At 45.1% G+C, this 24,667-nt stretch overlaps 1 protein-coding gene across 1 annotated transcript; it reads left to right on the forward strand.

Moving 5' to 3' along the window:
- On the forward strand, positions 1-24,319 carry LOC107375096 (integral membrane protein 2A). The gene is made up of 6 exons (XM_015943491.3): positions 1-612; positions 1,000-1,137; positions 6,851-7,030; positions 7,110-7,220; positions 9,207-9,351; positions 23,055-24,319. Exons 1-6 carry the CDS (start codon positions 538-540, stop codon positions 23,147-23,149), a joined length of 744 nt encoding a protein of 247 aa, XP_015798977.1. The 5' UTR covers positions 1-537; the 3' UTR covers positions 23,150-24,319.
- The last annotated feature ends 348 nt before the right edge of the window (positions 24,320-24,667 follow it).

The following is a 24,667-nucleotide window of genomic DNA, read 5'->3' on the forward strand; positions in this document are numbered from 1 at the left end:
GGCAGTTTATAGAAAAGAGTTGAATAAGCAACATTATATTCTCCAAACATAGCTTTAATGACATTACCTGCGTAGGATTGTGTCATGCGTGTGTCACTGGGTCTGAATCAGGGAGAATATTCTAATGACCTTCTTTTAAGGATTTTAGGTTGCTGTTTCAACAACACACCACCAGATGGCGCCAAAGTCCCTGACCTTAATGAAATGAGATCACCCAAAAAATGGCTTGACTAGTTAGTATTGACTCATTATTATAGATTGTATAAATCAGGTCTGATGTTATTTACATATTGTTTGAAGTATCTGGATTTAGAAAAGCCTTATTAGCCTGTTAGTGAGTTTATGATCCTAATTCCCCCCCCTCCCCCGCACCGGAAGCTGCAGCTAAAGCCGAGGCTGGAAACTGCGTCACACGGCTAAGCAGCGGAGGAGAGAAAGCTTGAGCAGCCCGTCTCCGACTACTCCCTCTCTCTCTGTGTCTGTGTGTGGGTGTGTGTGTGCTGCTTCGCACTCACCAGCTGACGCATCCGGACCACCATGGTGAAGATAGCGTTCAACGCGGCTCTGGCGCAGAAGGCGCAGGGCAAAGAGGTGCCGGCTGCGGCCGTGAAGGTGAGCTAACGGGACCACGGTCGTGGAGGCTGGTGTCTGCTTCCAGCCTGGCAGCAGGCCTGTGCAAGCAAGGCGCCGGCGCTCACTAAAAATAGTCACCATCATTATAATGTTCAGGACGTGTCTGGATGATTCTACTTGGTGCAGGTTTGTAATTCTACAGATGCATTCTTACCGAAACGTTTTTAGGGATTTAGCGCCTGATGCAGGACGGGACCGCCCATCTTCCTAACAGCTGCTGCTCTGCAGAGGGCAGAGATGCAGGAGGGTTTAAAATTAAACGTGCACCTGATCTAATAAGGACGTATAACATGCATGCATGCATCAGTTTGATCACGGCTTCATTTGTATTTGTGTGTGTGTGTGTGTGTGTGTGTGTGTGTCCAGGATCCTGAGCTGGCTTCTGCTCCTGCAGGCACCGAGGGCTCCACAGGTCGCTGCCTGCTCACCCTGCTCGGCATTGCCTTCATCCTCAGTGGGCTCATCGTGGGGGGAGCGTGTCTTTATCGATATTTCACCCCAAAGGTTAATTAATCATAAGTTATTTAAGGCACGGCTAATATAACTCTAAACTATATGCATTTGCCCATAAGTGTATTGTTTCATTTTATAAGCTGCATTACCAGAAGCCATTATTTAACCCAGAAGGTGCTATTAAAGTAACACTAAATATTTTTTTTAAACTTTAAGCTAAGTTTTAACATCGATCTCAGTGATTGTTGGGTAAGAAACTTGACCGGTTTCATATTTGACACCACTCTGCATCCCTCTGCAAGCCACATACTGCACTTAGCAGTTTTGTGGAGGGGTAGCTGTTCTGGGAGGTGCTCTTATACATGCATTACGGTTGTTAGCTGTTTTCTGTGCAGATAGGTTTTTCACTTTGCTGATCGTAAATAAAAACCACCAGAAGAAGAAAAAGAAGAAGTTGGCTTTACTGTTGGCATCATGGCAGATCCAAAAGTAAAAGTAAGAGAGTAATGTCGTAATGCATGTATAAGAGCACCCCCTAGAACGCCTACCCACTCCACAAAACTGTTAAATGCAGCATCTGGTCAGCAGAGGGCTGCAGAGTGGTGTCAAATATGAAACCCGTCAAGTTTCTAACGCAAAAATCACTGAGATCAATGTTAAAACTCTAACTTAAAGTTTAAAAAACAATTTAGTGTTACTTTAGCTTATAATAATTCTTCTTCAGGGTTCCACCATGATATTGGCTCATCATGTAGAGTTATGAGTCAAAACATTTCATTCACTTCATCTTGTGATTTGACTCACTGATGATCCTACTGACTTCTTAGCAGTTTTGTTGATTACTTTTCTATCAGGGCAGGTTTGCGCTGCTCTAATACAGAGCTTACCGGCTTTAAATGAGCCTAGTATAAGCCTAAACTGCCATTAATTTATTATAATTGATACTATTTAATAGCAAAACATCTGGCTGTGTCTTTGCAGCTGTAAAGTCCTTGGTAAACTCATATCTCTTGTCTGATGATGTGTTTTCATATGGGATAATTATTGTGGGTTTTCCTAAAGTTCCTTTTAATCACGCATGAAGTCAGACATTGGCATTCACATTATAACAAATTTCCACACTTTAAAATGTAAATTACTTTAAATTAAATTACTGATGTTTTATTCCATGATTACTTAAAACCTTTCCACATTATGGAAGTCATATGAGCAGACCAGAGAACTCTTAACACACCACACATGGCAGGAACATCTGACAAGATTATTTTTAAAGCGATAATGGTAATCAGGCATGTACAATTAGCATACGGTGAAAAGGGCATAGTCGTGTCAAAAATCTGTATAATTATCCTGCCGTGTGAACTAGGGATGTCCCATTCCAATATCAGTATCGGAAGTAATTCGATATCGGCCCAGAAACACGGCATCGGATTATATCGGACTGCATCAAAAATCTCCGATATAAGCAGTCCATCAATGTTCACAGTTTTGCAACCAATGGTTAAAAATAATTTTTTTTGTCATACTTGCTGTTATTTTCTCCTGTTCGCCTATTGAGTAATATCACTTGCTTTTCATACATTCCACACTACCAAATAGGTAAAAGTATGTATGACTTGAGCTGATATTGTATCGGATTGATATCGGTATCGATCAGTACTGAAGGCTGCAATATTGGTATTGTATCGAAAGTGAAAAAGTTGTATCGGGACATCCCTAGTGTGAACCTGGTCTTCTTCTCTGTCCTGGGTCATTTACAACAATAGGAAATTCGATGGGGGCTTGGATAGATCCTTGAGGAACACCTGTGGGTTTTCTGAGGGACATTCTCGCACCCAAAGTGTCAAAATATGATGCGTGTGACCAAGCGTCACAATATGACAATTCGGGATGCCCCAGCGCGTCAGGAGACGACGATCAGGGACACGTGGCTCCGCTGGTGTCAGTGTTTGATGCCCGCGGTCACACAGACATAATTCGAATATTTAACCTTCCCCTCACTCCAATCCTAACCTTAAGGTCAGTAACTGTGACCTTAAGGTTAGGATTGGGGTGAGGGAAGGTTAAGTAGTTCACAAGTCATTCTAAAGTCCGTCTCACCACCGGCATCGGATACCGTCGCTCTGGGACGGTGCGTCGTCGTCGTCTCCTGACGCGCCGGGGCATCCCGAATCGTCATATATCGACGTTTGGTCACACGCGTCATATTTTGACACTTTGGGTGTGAGAATGTGTTGCAGAGGCTGATACAGTTTCTAAGGAGACAGTTTGAGTTCTGTCAGATGAATAATTCAGTTCAGAACCACTGAGTCATGTCAACAGATTTGACTGTACTGCTTATTTATTGCTGACTATAGCTGTCACAGGACAAGAGTATGAACACAAACCAATAAGGCATCAGTTCTTGCACATGTGATTTGAAATCAAACGACCAGTCAGCATGGCATGAGTGGTTTTTATCAACAGCTTTCTGTTCTTTTTTCTTTCTGCTGCCACTTTGATCAGAGCCGTGCTGTAGGAGTTGGGTGTTGTGGGATTTTGGGTGGAATTTCTGTGACTGGTCGTGACTGCTGATCAAACACTCCTCCTCATGCCTCGGTGCTGACTCTCACACACTTGTGACTTGTGGAGATAGATCTGGCATCTCTTTTAAAGTTTTGTTTCTTCTGTGAAAGAGTCTCACATTCAGTAGGCCACCGAAGCATTGAGAATCTGTTAAAACAACGTCTGAAGAAGTCTGTTAATTCAATTGTAAATACAGCTTCAGTCAAATTCAAGTGTGTTTGCATTAGCTTTTACTCAACCAACATATTTTACTGATCAGACCAAAGTGAAGCCTGTAAAGAGAGTGTGCAGTTTTTACCATTGATCTCTGATGACATCCAACGAAATGTTAAAAAAGCATAAAATGATGTTCAATTGTTGAAAAATATTGGCGGTAGATTCATGTTAAAAATATCTGTGTAGAATCAAAGCTTAAGTATCTTCAGCATATGCTGTCCAAATATTGATGACCCTTCATTCTCTCGTAATTTTTTCTCTGTACTCTCCGAACACTTGGACTGTCCACTTATACTTGGAGGTGATTTTAATTTTTGGATGGACCCTTTAACAGACAGGCTCAGCACAGCTGGGACTCAGCGCGTTTGGCAATCCACTAATATAGTTAAACAGTACATGAGTGATTATGGGCTTTGTGATGCATGGCGGTCTCTTCATCCTAACCGTAGAGAGTATACTTTTTTTTCACACGTCCATCACTCTCATTCACGTTTGGATTATTTTCTAGTCAGCAGCTCATTGTTTTCTGACATTTCAGACACTGAGATACACCCCATAGTTGTCAGCGACCATGCTCCGGTTTCATTAACTCTGGTAAACAAGAAGACAATCCCACCGAGCAAAAACTGGAGGTTTAATACATCACTGCTTAAAGACGAAGGTTTTATAGAATTTTTTTAAAAGGAGTGGGCTTTATATTTAGAATATAATGACCTGCCTGGAACATCAGCACCTATTCTTTGGGAGGCAGGAAAGGCAGTGATGAGAGGTAAAATAATCTCTTTCTCATCACATAAGAAAAAAACAGAAAACAAACATATTCAGGAGTTAGAGGAAATCATCAAGTCTTTAGAGGCATCAACAGAAGAAGAGTCAATGAGCAAATTACGTAAAGCTAAATTAGAACTTCATGGAATTATTGACAAAAAGACACAATTTTTAGCACAAAGACTATGAATAGAAAACTTTGAACATAGTAATAAATCAGGTAAATTCTTAGCTAGCCAATTATAAATAAATAAATAAAGAGAAAACTACCATATCTGCTGTTAAAGACTCAACCGGGAATATAGTTTATGACCCTGAAAGAATAAAAAACACTTTCAGAGACTTTTACCAAACTTTGTACTCACCACAGATAAACCCATCAGATAACGAGATCAATGAGTTCCTTGACAGGATAACACTTCCTAAATTATCAGACAGCCAAGTTACAGTCCTGGACTCGCCACTAACATCAGCGGAGCTCCAGGAAGCCCTTAAATCCATGACTAATAGGAAAGCTCCAGGTCCAGACGGGTTTCCAGCTGAGTTCTACAAAGAATTCTGGATCATTCTGGCTCCAACATTTTTCAGAATGGTGAGGGAAATCAAAGAGAGCAGCAGATTACAGCCAAACATGAATTCAGCCAATATTAGTCTCTTGTTAAAACCAGGCAAAGACCCAGCATTTCCTACCAGCTATCGCCCAATTTCCCTTATTAATGTTGGTCTCAAAATAATTTGTAAAGCCCTGGCAAAAAGATTAGAGAAGGTAACCCCCTTCATAATACACCCTGACCAAACTGGTTTCATTAATGGTAGACAGTCATCCACAAACTCACGTAGATTACTTAATTTGATAGATTTCTCTTACAGTAGAAACATAGAAACTAGTATATTATCTCTAGATGCAGAAAAGGCTTTTGATGGAGTGGAAGTTCTTATTTGCAACTTTACATAAATTTGGTTTTGGGAACTTCTTCATAAACTGGCTACAAACATTATACAGTTCACCAACAGCACGTGTCAGGACGAACGACCAAATATTAGCTAGCTTCTGTCTTCAGAGGGGGACCAGAGGCTTATTCACAAAGCCATTGCAAGAAGAAAAGTTGCAGCTGCACTGGTGATTTCTCAGCACTGATGCAGTTTCCACACAATTAAATGGGGTGTCACGCATGAAGACAACTGGTGCAAAAGCATCTAGTTTTCAAAGAGCTGCTCAGGTTTGTTACGCACATTTAGAACAGAGTATTGACCTTATTGTGAGAGCTGGTGGATTTATGTCTCATAACAAGAGAAAGAAAAATACCTCCGTCACAAAAATAGGTCAGGCGTGTCAGGAAAAAAAATCTTTAGATGACTGTCTGGCATTGTTTCTATAAATGTAAAAAAAAAAATAGAAACTGGAAACATCTGGTTGCTTTTTGATATTAGGAATAAAAAATGAAAACGGCACTTAGAGCTTCACACCCATAGGTTAACAAAAAGAACCCAGATGCTCCAAGCCCCCACCCACCTCTGTGTGCTTTGTTAATGCGATACTGAGAGGGAGTAGAAGGTGGGTGCAGATGATGTGCAAAACACCGAGCTAAGAAACCAGGCAGATTGTGTTGTTGGTGAATCTCGATTGCTATCCCTAATCCTTTTGAAGGCATTAGAAAATATTAAACTTTATTATTTTAGAGCATCCTAATGTGGTTTTGAAGTTTGTAAAGTTCACGTTTACTTGCACAAACCAATTGGTACAGAGCAGTTGCCAACAAGGACAGTGTACATAACAAAACAATAAACACCTTTCACGCAGTGCAAGGTTCCATATGTTCTCCTTAGCCAGAGTATCAGCTCATGAAGTCCTCTGAAGACACACAGAGGCACCGTTTACACAGGAAGTCAATGCATGCATGAGTCGTGCTAGGCTGAGCGCTCATTGTGTCAAATGCTTCATCTGCTTTGCCCCTCAGGTAGATTCAAAACCGATACCTGCTGCAGGATGATGCACCACTTTCTAACGCATCAACCCATCCGAAACCACTTTACTGTAAAACCATCTGACTTAATACTCTGTGTTACTGGTTTAAAAGAAATGCGCTGCGATGAAGTAAACTAAATATGTGCACGTGTACAACAAAACTGAAGAGCTGCAGTTCTTCTGGTGTTGGTCTTTGTGAGCTTGATGGTGTGAATGATTGATCTGGTCTGCGTTCTACATCTCCACCAGAGGCTGTATCATGGTGCAATGCAGTTCAGCGACATGTCCACTGGAGCGGAGAGCCAGCCGTACTACCTGCCGCAGGTGGAGGAGGAGGTGGAGATCTCTGACAGCATGGCTGTCATCAGTGTCCCTCCCCCCCGCTTCAGGCCTGGAGACCCTGCTTACATCCTCCATGACTTCCACAGAGTGAGTAAAGGTGGAGACAGCAGTCCTGTCATGGTGGTGTTTGAACTCTCAGCTGATGATCTTGTGTGTTTGTGAGCAGAAGCTGACTGCTTATCTGGACCTGACTCTGAGGACCTGCTTTGTGATTCCTCTGAACACCTCAGTGGTGCTCCCCCCTCAGGACCTCATTGACCTCTTCTCACAGCTGATGGTGAGCGTGGTGCACTCTGTCTCACCCGGCAACAGCATCTTAGGGGACTTCAGTTCAGGGTGGTTACTTAAGTCCATGCGTTAAAGGGATACTTTGCAACTTAGTCATGTTTTAAAACAATTTTCTCGAGCCAGTATGTGCTAAAATGACAGTTGCCGGTCCGGTCTGTTGGACTTAGGAAATATTGAGCTAACATACCTGGTAGGGATGAGCCAAACGAGTATCCGGTACGGATAAAGCATTTTTGACGAATACGAGCATGAAACGAGTAAAACGAGTCAATATCTGTAATCGTGCTGAAGGAAAATCCTCATTGGGTAACTGACTGTCTTCACGCTCTGTGATTGGCCAGTCACATAGAGCGCCCGCCCCTCCCTACACACAAAACTGCAGCCGGCTGGGAGCTCAGTCCGTCCTGTTCACACACACACACACACACACACACACACACACACACACACACACACACACACACACACACACACACACACACTAATCAACATTGTTTTGTTTATCTTTGTGTGGGAAAATGCCAAGAACGTTAAGAAAAAAAATCAGTTTAATCAAATTAAAATAAAAAAAAAAAATACATAAAGTTGTGTCTGGTTCTAGCATTTCATATTTCCTAGTTCCTACTGTATGAGTTCAAATGTATTAATCCATGCACTTAAATATTAATGTTCTGATTTTATTGAAACACTTGTTCTGTAATTGTTCCTTTACTATTGTGATCAAAGCTATTTAATCTCAACTCTGAGGCTGCTCTGTAAATAGTTTTCAAATAAACAACACACATAGCAACTTCTGATCATTCCATATCAATTTCAGACTTAAAATAATATATTGATGTAAACCACACCCACTTCTGGCTAAACCACGCCCACTTCCTGGTCATGCCCCGCCCATTCCGAGTACAGATACAGATACCAATAGTGGTGTACTCGCTCATCCCTAATACCTGGTGCTGCAGTCTGCTTCCAGCACGTTTTCTGCATGTTTAGATCAGGAATACAGCTGATTTGTTTAATTTAGTGATGAGTCACTTCTGTAGACACTAAGGAAGGCTGGGAGACATTTCAGCTGTTTGAGGTGTTAAAAAGACAAACGCACTGTGACAAGTTTCTACTGTTCTACAAACTGACACTAGGGGGTGCTAAAAACAAGCCAAAACTGCCTAGCCTCGCTTTAACTCTAGTGGAACTCAAGGAATTTTCTAGTTATAATAATAATAATAATTATTATTATATTATTATTATTATTGTAAACTCAAAATTTACTTTAAAAATAATAATCTAAATTAGGATAATGACTTGATGTCTGTCGTGTTTAAATATTTAAATATTAGTCGTAATTGTGGGTTTAAAAATTTTAACCAACAGTTTGTTACACAATTCTAACTTCAATTCAGTTGTAGTTGTGAAACCTAATTATTTATCAAATACTCATTGTAGCAAGACTAAAAGTCATCATGTTAACTTTGAGATGTTGGATATCGTTTATAGCACAAAAAGTGTGTGAAAAAGTAGTAATAAATGTTAGCTGCATGATTCCAAATTGTCAGTCATCGCATTACTAACACAATCAGTTAGCTCGCATAAAACCTTGACTCGTATGTTCATGTTCATGTTTCTGCAGAACATTTGTATTTTAGAGGTGTGTGTGTGTGTGTGTGTGTGTGTGTGTGTGTGTGTGTGTGTGTGTGTGTGTGTGTGTGTGATGCGGTTCTATTTAAAGCACTAAGGCTAACTTAGTTCCCTCTGTAGCATCCTGTGCATCATTGGTGTTGCTCGTGTTTGGTAATGCAATCAGAAAATGTCATAATTGGGACTGCAAAGGATTGCGCAGAAAACATGAATGTTGACACATTGTATGTTGATTTGGCGACTGATCTTTATATTTTGAGGAAGACAGAAAACGTGTAAAGATGTTGTCTGATAACCTCGTATTTTCTCATCTTTTTCTTCACTCCCTCGCCCTTTACTCCAGTCGGACTCATACCGCAGCTTCCTGGTGCGCGAGGACCTTGTTGTGACCGAGCGCATTAGTGATTTGAAGCCCCTGGGTTCCTATATCCGCCGTCTGTGTGTAGGAAAGGACACCTACAGAATGGAACGCCGTGCCAACCTGCCAGGTATGAACCGACCCATCTGAGACATTTCAACCACGTGTGCACACAGAAAGATTTTCTTTCTTGCTTGTTGTTGAGAATTGTGCCAAATCCAGTTTGCAGGTGTAACCCATTCTCTTAATTAGAATTCACAAGAGGCAAGCACACTTAATGCTTTTGTGCATATAAGTTTATCAGTAAATTTGCCCTAAAAACAAAGCACACCTTCCGCTCCCCCGTCAGTTAGACGAACTGATGATGCATCAGGTTATTCATCTCAGGTCATACCCACCCACCTGCAGATTAACTGGCTGTGGGGGGAGAGAGTTGCCTATCAAGAGACAGCCAGTTGAAAGTGTACGCGGCTGTGTTCCACGTGACCAATCCTAAACAAAAGTGTGAAAAAGATGTCTGTTATTTTCTGACTGAAGCCACTTTTTTGCATTTTGACTAAGATCAGTTTGAGGTGCAGGAGTCTGTGAGAAACAGGTTAAATGGAAAGTTGGCCCAACGTAAGGTTTAGCAAAAACTACAAGCTACTTTAGAGTGGTCAGGTTAGTAAATTCATAGAAAGTACCACAACTACAGCTTATTTGTTTAATTTAGTGATGAACCACTCCTGTAGACACTAATGAAGGCTGGGAGACATTTCAACTGTTAGATTAAGGCAGGGGTGTCTAACTCTAATTCACACTGGGCCGAAGTCGCGGGCCAAACTCAATATTTTTTTTAAAGTGACAGCAATGTGCACATTTTCCTTTATCTACAGTAGGGTTGTCACGGTAACCGGTGTAGCGGTAAACCCCAGTACAAAAGTTGACAATAATAATAACAGTCTTGTTTTTAAAAAAACTATATTATCTCGGTGGGTTTACCGTGGCTGCGGTGTAGGCGTGGTGACCCTTACCAGCCACCGTATCATCTGCTGAAGTTGCCGGCGGCACATGCGCACTTTGTTGTTTACAACCACAACTTTCTTGAAGCTAAAGCTGAAATAATGGCCAAAGGAGGAGACGGCAGCGCTCAGGACATTTATTATCCCTCAAAGAAGACAAAGTGGGAAGTACGGGCATCTTTTGGATATTTGAAGAATGCCGAGGGACAGTTGATAGAAGACGGCTATCCTGTTTGCAGCACGTGCAGAAAAAGTGTCTGTGAAAGGCAGCAACGCTTCAAATCTCATGACACATCTGCGTGACCATCACCCACAACTCTACAGTCACCGCAAGGCAAGCTAACGTTAGCGTTTTAGCTAAAATGCGTGATCCGAGGATTTGGGTTGAGGGAGAATGCAACGAGTCGCTATATAAAGTAGGGCTGCAGCTATCGAATATTTTCGTAATCGAGTACTCTATCGAATCTTTTATCGATTAATCGAGTACTCTAATAAATGACCCTTTTGTGTTTGTAAACCATTATATCAAATAGCATGTTATAAAATATGAAAGACCTCTTAAAATGAGAAAGCAATTTCCAGTTATTCTTCAAGTTTTATTCAAAATTAGTTTTCAAAACTTCAGCACTTCAACTTTACTTCACAGTAAACAAATGCCTGTGCAAAAATAAGTAAACAACCTGAGCCGATTTTCCCCTCGTGCGAGAATCTAATAGCTTGCAAGCCAGACAAAAACTAGGAGGATAACTGTTGGTAACACAGCGAGTGGCTGCGGCCCAACCAGAACCAGAACCGCTCCCGGCGCAAACAGCTTGCCGGCTGTTTCCCTATTAACACATGTTCGTTTTAATTTCTACACCTTTTTCTCACACAACAACTAGGATAGTTGAGAAAGCATGTTTGCCGTGGTTATGTCAAATTACACTGATCACAAAACATTTATTTACTTTCTTTCGTTTTCCTCATAAATACCTGTCCTCCTGCGGCGATCCCGAGGGACAACAGACATTAATAACAACACAGTAAAAAGTCTGACGTGTTGTGTAAAAACTGCTATTTTTAACACATTTTTAGGTCCGACGTGTTGCTACCAGATGACAGTGTGAGCTGAAACTGAGCGCTACAAACGAAAAAGTCGCACAGTGTCCGCAGAATATATAGCGGACCTCTGAGTCCGCTTGCAGAAGTGACATTTACATGTGGATGTTTCCTGGTCAGGCGCTGCAGCACGGAGGATGTGGTGTTGTGATAGGCTACATCCATTTTACAGGATTTACACTGGACTACGTTTTCCGCCTTACCACGTGAAAAATGCTCCCACACCTTTGACATTTTCTGTCTTTTTCGCACTCCACCGGGGTCCACATCGTCCGCCATGGCTTAAGAGAAAGTTAAGTTACATTCGCTACTCGCGTGTGCATCAGTGCAGTGTATATGTGCGTCACTTATTTCGGTCCGGGTGAAACATGACCCCGGGCGATTGCTAAGCCATGAATTAATTAAACATGAATTAAACGAAGCCTCGAGGCAGAGAATTTGACTCGAGGCTTTTTTGTACTCGAATTATTCGAGGTGCTCGAGGAATCGTTTCAGACCTGATATAAAACAGCCGCAGCGCCGCTACCTGCATATAAACCGTGTCGCGGACACCCCCATGTTGAAATGACGCTATGCATTACGGGGCTCCCAGGGGCAGATAAGAGTTGGTCTCTCTCCGAGAATAATTATGAATTTAACAACGATTACTGCCTGATGACATTTTCCCACATCTGCAAAGCTCACTGGAAGGACACAAACCGAGGACAATATTTTCCTGATATAGGGTTTATTACTCAAGTAAGGGTAAAAAAAAGTATCTGATTAGAAGGCTACTTGAGTACTGAGTATCATCTGGTCTAATATTTTTAAATGATGACATCAAACAGGCAAAAAATAAGAAGTTATGGGCAAATATAGGTATTTTAAAGACTAAAGGGGAAATATGTAAACAAATAAGCAACATCATTACAAAATAACACATTTTAGGCTAAATTTAGACACAAACTGAGGGCAATATTTCCTGACATACAGGGTTTATTTAATTGTGTGAAAATGTAGCACGTTTAAAAAAAATACCGCGATAATACCGAAAACCGTGGTAATTTTGGTCACAATAACCGCGAGGTTAAATTTTCACACCGTGACAACCCTAATCTACAGCTATGCGTGGTTGCACCTTTTCATTTGGAAACAAACCTATTTTTGCAGTAACACTGAATGTGGAATAAACTAATTATACACGAGCAAATCAATTTTAATTAAAGCACACATCAGTGTTCTTTTAAATATTTGTATTCCATAATATGTGTATACATTCAACTTTTGTATCTTAAGTATTTCTGTTTTACATTTTCTTGTTTATTCTTATTTTTTACTTTCCTTTGTTGCTCTTTTAATGAATGCTGTCACTGCTGTGACACCAAGCTTTCCCCACTGAGGAACAATAAAGGGATTTTCTATTTATTTCTATTCTATTCTTCTATCTGTAATCTGTCCTGTTTTAAAGTAGGTGCAATATTCTTTCACAGTCCTACAACAAAAATGAATAATAGTAATTCTCTTAAATGAAAATGTAATCTCACCTATTACATTTCATGCTTTGGAGCAGAAAAAGTGCATTAAATCAAAATAATGCAAGCTCTGTTTGCACCGGTATAATTTACTGTGAAGCTCACCTGTTCCAGTCAGAAACTCCTGCATCTCTGGGGTTGGCTCTGAGCTGAGGAAGGAGTTCATCAGTGAGACTCCTGTGTTGTCCAGTTCATCTTCATCACAGAGAACAGTTGCTCACATAAGTTAGTGCTGCTGAACATGGAGAGCATCTGAGCAGCTTGACCACGCAGTTGTGTCAGTGTGGAAAGATAAACACTGCAGCACCCATAGAGTCATACTGAGTTGAGTGTCGTTAAATCATCTCGGTCTGGAAGGTCGGTGCGTTTTCTGTCAGCAGCAAACATTACTGAGCGGTTAAAATCTGCATCAATCTTACTCTTCCTGGACATTATGGGATCATTTGTGGATAGTCATTTTCACTTGTTGCATTAAGTAAACACAAATTTGGATACACTGTGACCTAGTGGTGAGCTACTGCCACTGCACTGGGAACACAATCGCCATGCATTACGGGAAATGTAGTTTATAGTCAATATATGCTTGGAAGAGGCATAGATCTATTTTAAGACACTTGAAGCTCTCGTGGGCCACATAAAATGATGCAGCAGGCCACCTCTGGCCCGCGGGCCTTGTGTCTGACACAGGTGGATTAAGGTTAAAAAGATGAATGCACAGCGAGGTGATTGGTTTTGATTTAGGCTCTACAATTGGACACTAGGGGGTGCTAAAAGCAAGCCACAACTGCCTAGTTCCCATTAGCAAAACAGTTTTGCTCAGCCCCTTTAGCAATTGGTCACACCAAGGGCTGCAACAACGAATCGATAAAATTCGATGAAGAAATGCGTTGGCAACACTTTTCGTCATCGATTTGTCGACTGTTTAAAAAACAGTGACTGCGCGCAGCTCATCTGATGCAGCATCAGAGCAGACCGAGGTAGATCAGAGCCAGAGACACATGTATGTCGCACATGTAATTATCGTGTAATGAGGACGCCTTTTACTGGCACACACTGTGCTAATCTAGGTGCTGTGGAGGCAAATAGAGAAGCCAGCAAAGACACAGAAATGGAAACGTTGGTTACGTATTGTAACCCCAGATTCTATGAGTCTAGTCGCAGCCCTTAAGCTAGCTGCTATTGGAAGGATGATCTCCGCATCAGCCAATCATGAAGAGCTTAAATGTACGCCCACCAATAGTGGGCCCCCTCGTGGTATATAACTGCAGTGACCCCACTGCTCACCTCCAATGGCTCTTATTCCCATCATAACCAGTGGGGCCAGTGGCTTAAGGGCTGCGACTAGACTCATAGAATCTGGGGTTACAATACATAACCAACGTTCTATTTCGTCTAGTCTTAGCCCTTAAGCTAGCTGCTATTGGAATAAAGCGCAGCTGGATGGGTTTACGCCCCACTGGTTAACACACCCAATCAGATCTCCTCTAGTGGGGGACGTTCAGCCTCAGACCAGGCTTAAAGACTGAGGCAGGCACGATAAGAGAGGGGCCCCCACTAAAAAAAATCATCCACAAGAGGATGAAATCCATCTCAGCAAGGCCAATGAGGTGCCATAAGCATTCATTTAGCCTGCTGGGGTCCAAGCACTGAACGAGTGATGGATCCTGAAGACACATCTCGTAAATAATAACGAGTAAAGGAACAGGGTGAAGCCCATGAAGCAGCCTGACAAATGTCTTCCATTGACACACCACTGAGGAGCGCCATCGAAGAGGAAATCCCTTTGGCTGAGTGAGCCCTGAGTGCCTCAGGGGGATCATGCCCTGATGATGTGTAAGCGAGGGAAATGGCGTCACACAGCCAGCGTGAAAGACGCTGGGCCGACAGCGCCTGACCAAGGGAAGACTCCCTGTAGTGCACAAACAGGTTTTGTGAGCGACGAACCCCTGAAGTGCGTGACACATATCGTGCAAGCGCGCGCACCGGGCAGAGAAGGTGAGAAGCCGCCTCCTCCTCAGAATTATGGGGAGGAGGAAAAAGTCCAGCCAATGAAATTGACCTGGATTTGAAGGAAGTATTAATGCTTTTGGGCACAAAGGCTGGGTTGGGGCATAGAACAGCAGACCCGCCATCCTCCCGGATCCTGAGGCATGCGGGAGCCACTGAGAGGGCGGTTAGGTCACTCACTCTCTTAACTGATGCTAGCGCCAGCAGCAATGCAGTTTTAAGCGACAGGAACTTGAGTGAGACCTGGTTCAAGGGTTCAAATGGAGCTTCAGATAAGCCACGCAGAACCACCGTTAGATCCCATTGGGGAAAAAGCGGGCGGGACACAGGTCTGTTCCTCCTGACACCTTTTAGAAAACGTTTTGTGAGGGGATGATTGAAAACAGATCTATCTCCAAAACCCTGATGACATGATGAGATAGCTGCAGCATATGCCTTAACAGTGCTGAATGCGAGGCCCCTGTCCATCAGTATCTGCAGAAACGATAGGACATCCGCCAGCTGGCAGGAGAGCGCTTGAACATTCCGTTCTGCGCACCAGTTCTGGAAAGCTGCCCATTTAGCAGCGTAAGACGCAATGGTAGAGGGCGCCCGCGCACTCTGAATCGTGGCGACCACATCATGCGGCAGCCCAGAAGCCTCTAAGCGTGACCGCTCAGCGGCCAGACCCACAGCCGTTGGCCTATTTCCGGAGGATGTTTGATTATCCCATCCGCCTGGAGAAGGGCGTCCGCCCTCCACGGGAGCCTCCACGGGGAGCCGGACACTAGCGCTTGCAGGTCCGGAAACCATGACGCGGACACGCGTCTGGGAGTCACCAGAATCACCGAGAGCTGTTCCGACCGAATTCGGTCCAGGAGACGGGGAATCAGAGGGACTGGTGGAAACGCATAAAGGAGCGTTCGAGGCCAGGGCTGGTGTGAGAAGGCGTCCGCCCCGAGCGGGGGTCCGTCCCGGGGACTCAGGGAAAACCACAGGCGACACTGAGCGTTTTCGCGAGCCGCGAACAGATCCACAGACGGTTCCCCGAACCTGATCCAGATCTGTGATATCAGTGCAGGATGTAGACGCCAGTCAGAGTCGCGGGGTCCCCCTCTCGACAGGATGTCTGCCGCTACATTCAGTACCCCCGGAATGTAGATGACTCTGATGGACTGCAGGTGGACATGTGCCCAACACAGTAAATCTGTGGCGACACGCAACAGTGGGAGGGATCGAACTCCCCCTTGGCGATTTATGTAGGCTGCCGCTACCCGGTTGTCTGTGTGAACTTCGACATGACGGCCCTCTAGAAGGGCAGCGAAGTGTCTGATCACATTCCTCACTGTCATAAGCTCCAACACATTTATGTGCTCGTGCGTGTAGGAGGGCCGGCGATCTGCCACCGTATGGGACAAGCACGTGCCCCCCCACCCCGACAGTGACGCATCCGTAAACACAGATACGTGTGACGCAGGACGTCCGATGGGAACCCCGCGTGAGAGGATGCAGGGGTTCCCCCAGTGAGCGAGGTCCCCGCCCACTGAAAAGGGAATCCTCAACATACTTCTCTTCTGACGTATCGGGTGTACCCGGAGGCGGACGAACCAGCGTTGCAAGCGCCTTGTGCGCAGCAAACCTAGCGGCACCACTGAATGGGCTGCGGACATCATGCCCAGGAGTTTCATGACTAACCGGGCTCTCACGATCTTGCGGGGTTGAACACGGGAGATCACCGTGGAGAGATCTGCCGCTCTTGCAGGCGACAAACGTGCTCTCATTAGGGAGGCGTCCAAATCCACCCCGAGATACACAATCGACTGGGATGGAAGGATGGAGCTCTTTTCCCAGTTTATAGAAAACCCTAGGGTTGACAGATGCCCTGTCAACATCCTGGTTTGCTGTGACGCCTCGTCCTTGGACCGAGCGCACAGGAGAAGATCGTCCAGGTAAAATAAGATCCTCATTCCCTCCGTGCGCAGTGGCTGCAGCGCGGTCTCCAGACATTTGGGGAAGGTGCGCGGGGCTAGCGAGTAGCCGAAAGGGAGGCGATTGAACTGATATTGAACTCCCTTGAACGAAAAACGCAGAAACTTCCAGTGGTTTGGAACTACTGGTATGTGGAAGTATGCGTCTTTCAGGTCGATTGACGTGAACCAATCCCCGGGGCGCACATATTCCAGGACTTGTCTCATCGTTAACATGCGGAAATGCATTACTGCTATGGAGCAGTTGAACAGGGACAGGTCGAGAATCGGCCTCATTCCTCCCGACTTCTTCGGTACTACGAATTAGCGGGAGTAGAAACCCGAGAGTTCTTGTCCGCGAGGGACTCGGGAAATAGCGTCTTTGGACAGAAGTTCCCGCAGCTCCAGCTCTAGCGCCTGAGACTGTACTTGCGATGTGAACATCGTCTCCACGATCCCGTTGAAGGGAGGTGGAGTGGCCTGAAAATGAAGTGTGTGACCGCAATGAATGGTGTCCGAAATCCATTTGCTCATGATGCAAAGGCGGCGCCACTCGTGCGCGCGTTCCGACAGTGGACGCGTGTGCGCGGTCACGTGAACAACGTCTGAGGGTTGTGCATGCGCCCTTACCGCCGTCGCCCGTACCAGAGAACTGGGGGCGACCCATGGAGGGCTGCGCTCGAAAGGGCGAGTGCGAAACAGCTGGAACAGGCTGGTCCACACCGCGGAGCGTGGAGTCCGAGAGTGAAGGACGAGTGGGAGCCGGGCCTGTGCACTGGGGCGACAGAGTGCTAGCGGATGGAGCCGCGCACTGTGCCGCCGCGCGTGGTTGAGACAGCGACATGACATCCCGCCCCACCCAACGGCGTGGGGAGAGTGGGAAGAGTTGGGCCTGGCCGGATGCTGGGGCCAGAGCACAAATGGAGCGCACCCTTACGGCTGGCCGTGTATTATGACTACCTGCAGGAACATGTGTGCGTGCAGCAGTGCTTGGTGTGGGGAACATGTGTGAAAACTCGGCAGAGGATTCTGCGGAGGACTGTAGGATTGTGCTCTTTGAGTGACGTTTTTTGGGTTTTGTTTCAAAACCAACAACATCAGAACAATCAGTAACACACACATTCCCCCCAAAGAGTCACTTCCGTGGCTGCTTTCGGCGAGGCTCCTGCACCTGGGACTGCCAAGACGGCGTCTGCTGGCCCCACCGGAACCGTTGTCCGCCATCTCGCTGGTCCCGCTGATGTGGAGCCGAAGCGGAAGGCCGGCTCAGTGGAGCGGGCGGTGCAGCTGGACGTCTGAAGCTTCCGCGCCGTTAGTCCCATCCTCTGGCTGAACGGCCGGAGTGCGAGGCTGACCGAGGGTGGACCAGGTCTCGCACCGTAGCCGATAGTTCGGCCGTCTTCTGAGCCCTCTCAATGACGCCCCTAAGATGGGGACCAAACAGAACATCGGTGGTGATGGGGCCATCCAGCATCTCCCTTTGCAGATGTTCCGGAATGGAGGGCAGGGCCTTCAGCCAGATCGCTCACTGGATGAGGGTCTGCCAGGCAGCGATGCGAGCAGAACCGGTGAGCACAGCAGCACACAGATTGAGGATAGCATCAGCAGTGTCTTAGTTATGACGGCTTTCGACTCCTCGGGAGCTTCCAGCTCCTCCATCATCTTGGAGACGCCGAAGGCAAGAAGGGCGATGTTATTCCCTTCAGCGCTGGTCTGAAAGGCACACTGATGTGCGCGGTCGGTGAGCCGCGTCAGCAGCTGGTCATGTTTTGAAGCGGGAACAGCTCGCTGGCCAGCGAGGTGGTTCTTGGCACCGAACAGCGAGGCCAAATCCGGCTCTAGTGGAGGAACGGACGGCCAGCCTTGGTCGGAAAACCCTCTCGACCTTGGTGATGGGCGCATACGTGGAGACTGGTGCCTTGAGCTTGGCAGGCTCGGAGAAGGCGGCAGACCAGCAGCTCATAGCAGCGGGGAAGCGCGACCAGACAGGGTCTGGACAGCGTGTCTGAGTTGCCCCGAAAATTCCCGCCAAATCATCCGCTTCAGTCAGGGCCGGTTCTGGCACAGCTAGGCCCTTGCGGGCTGCTGCCGCAGAAATGATGGCGGGCAGCTCCTGGAGCAGTGCTCTTACTGCTGGCAGGGAGGAGCGAGAAGCCACTGGGGCAGAAGGACCCGCTGAGCGAAGCTCGTCGACCTTCGTTATGTCTAGGAGGGATGCCGTCTCATCGTAGTTTTCGCTGTCGGTGACGTCATCCAGCCGGTTGAAGCCAGCCGGCTCCTGACCGGCGTCGAAGAAAACCAAAGCCTTGTCCAGCGGGTAGGAGTCAGCCACCGGAAATTCTTCGGCGGCGGCGGGAGTGAAGAACTCGACCCGGCGAATCTTCTCCGCCACGGGCAGAGCGGCACAGAACGGGCACGAGGCCTGCGGGGTCAAGGCCAGGCCAGCGTGGTGAGCCCCGAGACAGACCTCACACTTAGCGTGCAGGTCGCCGCTGGAAATGGAGCCCGTCTGGCAGGTCGGGCAGGGTCTGGCGTCGCTGGACATGGCCGGTAAGTCGTCTTCGGATAATTTTGCTCTTTTGGGATAATATTTGCTCTTTAATAAAGCTCTCAAGCTTGGCATGAAGAGAAAAAGGAGGTGAGCAGTGGGGTCACTGCGGTTATATACCACGAGGGGGCCCACTATTGGTGGGCGTACATTTAAGCTCTTCATGATTGGCTGATGCGGAGATCATCCTTCCAATAGCAGCTAGCTTAAGGGCTAAGACTAGACGAAATAGAACAGTCCAAAGTTTGTAACTACTAGCAGATTACCTAATGCTAGCTGGTAGCAGGCACACGATCAAGTGGGTTCAGAAAAAACACGATAATCTAAAGTCTACAAGCGGAAGAAACTTTTACTGGTCATAGTTTAATTATGGATATATTTAGGTAATAGCATGTTGTTTTGTGCACTATTGAACAGTTTTCTGATCATGTTCTGTTGTTAAAGTAAAGGAGGGAGGGAAAAAATGTTTCCCTTGCAACGTTTAATTTGGAAAAATGAAAAATGTATTTTTATTTTTCTCTGTTCAGGTTTTTTTTTTGCTCTCGAATCCAAATAATTTGATTTTGAGAATCTGCTGCTACAGAGCATCAATCAGAAACTTCAATAAAGAAAGCGAAGAAGCAGATCCAGGAATTTTATTGTGTTTTATTAACTTTATTTTAACATTTAAGAACTCTGTTAACAAACAGACCACAGTCATCTTAGGTGTGTTCTTGCTGTGTCTTGTTTCTAATTCCATGCTATCGTTCTTTTTTAAAACACAGAAACTGTTTCTGTGCTTCAAAAAAGAACGATAGCATGGAATTAGACCACAGTCATGTTCTGTTGTCAAAGTAAAGGAAGGAAAGAAAAAATGTTTCCCTAGCAATTTTTAAATGTTCCCGTTTTATCCGATTAAAGGATTCATCTCGAGCCGAGACCCCATCCGATTCATCGATGATCCAAATAATCATTTGTTGCAGGCCTAATCACACCAGAGGTTATGGGCCTGTTTAATTCACTTTTTAGATGAAGCTAACTTCCTAATCCTTTCCGTTTTATGTCCCATTTGTTTTCATCCTCTTATCCAAGTCTGGGTCACATCGTTAGCAGGCCCAAACCATTTTCTTTCCAACAGACTCCACTACCGCCGCTGTTGAGACCCCAAGACTTTCCCAGGACAGCCTGAAGATACTGTGTCTCCAGCATGTCCTGGGTCGACTCGGGAGTTTCCCGCCACCAGGACATGCCTGAAACACTTCCCATGGGAGGCATCTAGGAAACATCCTTATCCAATGTCTGAACCACGTCAGCATGACTTCTTAAGAGCTTAAATTAAGCCCAGTGGGCTGTTTCCACCACCGCCATCTTGCCCCCGTCACAAGTCTCGTCACTCCCGGACAATACTAAAATGGGCAAAGAGGTGGAGCTGAGAGCAGGGCTGTGAAGATGTGGGCAGATGATTGACAACCATCAAACTGAGCCGATGTAGCAACAAGCTAACTGAGCTAACCAAAGCTAATGGAGGTTTACGAGTGCCTTTGGCCAGAAATGGTTTGATGGTGATAAACTCTTGCCAAACTTAACACCCTGCACCTTACCTGCTTTACAAATTCTGTTCATAAAGGTTATGAACAAAACCACAAATGGCAGCCCTAGCAGGATCCAACCCTGATCGGGTAGACTTACTGCAGGCAACGTGGACCAAATCCACGGCCTCATTCCAGCCCATACTCCCATGGGTGCCCCCAATAGGGTTCCCCTACAGACAAGGTCAAAGTCCTGGCCACCATGCACAGGGGCCCCAACTCTGTGCCTGGCTCCTGGATGAGACCCGTCCACCATGATGGGGGTTCAACAGGAGAGTTTTTGCTGTGAAAAACAAAATATATATTAAAAAAATCAAAACTCAGATTTGAAACATTGATTCCTCATGGTTTTAGCTAGTATGCCAATTTAGCCATTAGTTTGTTATGCTGATGAAGCGTCAAAGGTTATACATTAGCATCATAAATGACCTCACAGGGTTTCCCCCAGCGCTTTATAAGCCTGGCGGCCTGCCAGGTTTTGCTTGGCCACCCGCCAGGCTAAGCGTCATGCCCCGCCCCCTCCATGACCCTACCGTGTCCACTGACACGAACAGCACAACAAAACTCGAGCCGTCCATCAGCTGATACTGATGAGAAACAGCAGCGGAACGCATGCAACCCCCCCGCCGCTCTCATGGAGGAGCGCTGCGGGAAGGAGCTCGCGACACCCCCCCCCCCCCCCCCCCATCCCCGACGGCCGAAGCCGCCAGGCTAAACTCCCTTTCTGGGGGAAACCCTGCCTCATTGTGTTGTTGAAAACTGTTTGACAATTATGGCCAGCAGCTGAAAGAGGAGACACATTAAGATGGAATTTTAAAATCTGTTTATTTCAGATGAGCCTCCTTTTTCCATATCAGTCTTTTCTCCCTAGCAGTATCCTCCTGTTTGGTCATGACACTCCCCTTTCTTCTTCTATAACAAACCTTAGAATCAGACTAGATTCTAATCTCACATTAGACACCCACATCCGTCACCTCCGCAAGGTCTCCTTTCTTCACCTCAAAAACATTTCCATTCTTCATCCTTCTCTTACTCGGACAGATGCAGAGATGTTAATCTATACGCTCTATTGCAATGTCCTCCTTGTTGGGATGCCTGGCAAGAGTCTACAAAAGCTCCAGTACATTCAGAACTCTGCTGCCCGGGTCCTGACGAGGAAGCGTAAATATGATCATGTCACTCCCGTTCTGAGATCCCTCCATTGGCTGCCTATTCAGTACAAAATTTGCCGTCTTACCTACCAGTGTGTTCATGGAACTGCCCCTGCCTATCTGAGCAAACTTCTTTCTCCACACACTCCTACAAGAAAACTCCGCTCTACTGCCTCTGTCTTCACAACCACGGACAAAACTCTCCACCATGGGAGACAGGTCCTTCACGCCAGTGGCCCCTCGACTTTGGAATTCTCTCCCTGAGTCTCAAAGGGCTCCACAATCTGTGGAGGTTTTCAAAAAACGACTAAAGACATTTTTCTTTAGCAAGGCCTTTTTATGACCTTTTTTTATGCTGTAATGGATGTGTTTTAATCTACCCTTAGGGATTGTTTTACTTTTCATCTCTTACGTAGCGCTTTGGGATTTCTTTTGTAAATGTAAAGTGCATTATAAATAAAATGTATTTATCATTTATTTTAGAAAACAATTCCAAGCCAGCGTGAGGGTGCCTTTGGTCGTCTATACGTGGTCAGATTGTGGCAGTAATGTGGCACAATCGTGTCCTTTTTACAAAAGGTTATGCTGTGATGGTAGAAAGGGGGTATGGGGGCGGTCTCTGTGCTGTCACAGACTTCTGTTTCATTTGGACATAACTTGATTTTCATTGCGATTGAAGCCACACCTATTAAGAACTTTTAACAAGCTGCTGCTAAAGGAGTCTGTCCTCCACAGTCCCTGTGCAGTCTCTGGTGGTCTGAGCTCCAGCTCTAATGAAGAGAAGCTCCTGGAGCTCTGCATCGCTCCGGTTTATCATCCAAGCTGGTTTTGTTTACAAAAGTTAAACTTACGGCATAATCACTAAGTACACCGATTCATGCATAATCAGCATTACACCCGATTTGCCAGCATAACGTGTCTTAAAAAATGGGCTGAAGATGGAACGTTTCAAGCCTAAAGCAAGAAGTCAGTATAAACAACTGTTTGTTTTTGTGATTGTCAGGCGGAAACATCCAGAAGCGCTCTGCTGATGACTGCTTCACCATCCATCACTTTGAGAACAAGTTTGTGACAGAGACCCGCATCTGCAAGGCCTGATGGGAAAGCACGAATGTAGGTCTGAGAGAATCCTCATGGGGCGGACTGATGGAGATGGAGGAAGTCAGTGGACGAGGGTGAATGATGCGGGCAGCGACTTTAAGCACAAAGTTACTTTTGTACAAAAATCTAAATTTTGCCTCCCTTGCGTTTTAGCTCGTGTTTAGTGAACTTAAATTTGAGTCTTGAAACTTTTGCTTCTTTATTCCCTCAGCCTATAAAGGTCGTAGTTCTCTTGCACAAGTATTTACAGACTAGTCTTGTAGTGTTGAACTAAAGCACACTAGGTTTCATTTGTTACATTGAATGCTGTTTTGTTGCCGTAGCTTCCTGCAGACCGATCTTATTGATGTTATTGTATTACAGCAGTCCATCACATACAAACCAGATCTGTTAAGTGATTTTATTAAATATTATCGTCAGACTAAGAAGGCTTTTGTGTCAGCCTACTGTCACCTCTGTTATAGAGCAGCTACTGTATACTTTGTTGTTTAGTGTTAAAGTTGAAGTAAGCATTAAATCGTCTGCCGCCATTGAGTTTTTATGGATGACAAGACAAACGGGAGCGGCGGCGTCTGTCACCACTTTTGTAGATATTTGGTAGAGCGCCCCGCTGCTCTTAGAAGCCTCCTTGTGATTAAAACCACTTCAGCACCCTTCGGCGTGTGATCAGTTTCTGTGTCCGAGCTAGAAACTAGTCGAGGATGAGTTGGGGTGGGGGGTGGGGTGGGGGGATTCATGTGAAATTGCACAAATATTGATCTGAAAACATGATTGTCTGGTTTTGATAAGCATGTCTACATCTCATGGGTTAACCTTCACATCAGAAGGTGCAATAAATATTCTGTGAGGTTTGAGACTAGTGTTGACTTTTGCACAAGGACATTTTCCCTGTTTAGATTTGTTAAAGTGAAACTGATGTTCTTTAGACTCGTTTCTTAACGGAAAACAAGTTTTAATATTTACAAAAGTAGCTTTTAGACTAAAATTCTTTTAGTTGTGTCTATGATGTGAACACGGGGAGACAATCAGCAGGAAGTATGTCAAGAGGTTTTCAAACGACTTTTTAATCTAAAACAACTGGATTAGAGAGAAGTGATGTTGGGTGCAACTACTGAATTAACATTTGATTTGTTGTGGAATAAAGTTACTTTTGTTTACCTACTAAAACTTTGTTTATTTGTCTTCATGCATGTTTTAATAGTTAGTTTTCATTGTTTCTCTTTTCATAGAACTGACTCAGTTGTATGTATGACTACACAAAACTATACAGTATTACCTTTTACCTAGAAATGTTCTTCTTACAATGTAACTTGCACATACTGCCCAGACAAAAAAAAAAAAAAAAAACACAAACCAATATCTCGTTGGACCACTTTTAGGTTTGATTACAGTACACATTCACTGTGATGTTGTTTTGGTAAGCTTCTGCAACGTCTCAAGGTTTGTTTCCATCCAGTGTTGCATTGATGCTTCACCAAGATCTTGCATTGATAACGGTAGATTCTGACCAGTGCA

This window comes from Nothobranchius furzeri, chromosome 1, assembly GCF_043380555.1.
Source record: "Nothobranchius furzeri strain GRZ-AD chromosome 1, NfurGRZ-RIMD1, whole genome shotgun sequence".
NCBI classification, from domain to species: domain Eukaryota; kingdom Metazoa; phylum Chordata; class Actinopteri; order Cyprinodontiformes; family Nothobranchiidae; genus Nothobranchius; species Nothobranchius furzeri.

Bases quoted from the DNA above. Each gene is read 5' to 3' on its own strand.
- LOC107375096 (XM_015943491.3), top strand. From the start codon at position 538: ATGGTGAAGATAGCGTTCAACGCGGCTCTGGCGCAGAAGGCGCAGGGC. The intron at 613-999 runs GTGAGCTAACGG...GTGTGTGTCCAG, and splicing joins TGCCGGCTGCGGCCGTGAAG to GATCCTGAGCTGGCTTCTGC. The intron at 7,221-9,206 runs GTGAGCGTGGTG...CCTTTACTCCAG, and splicing joins ACCTCTTCTCACAGCTGATG to TCGGACTCATACCGCAGCTT.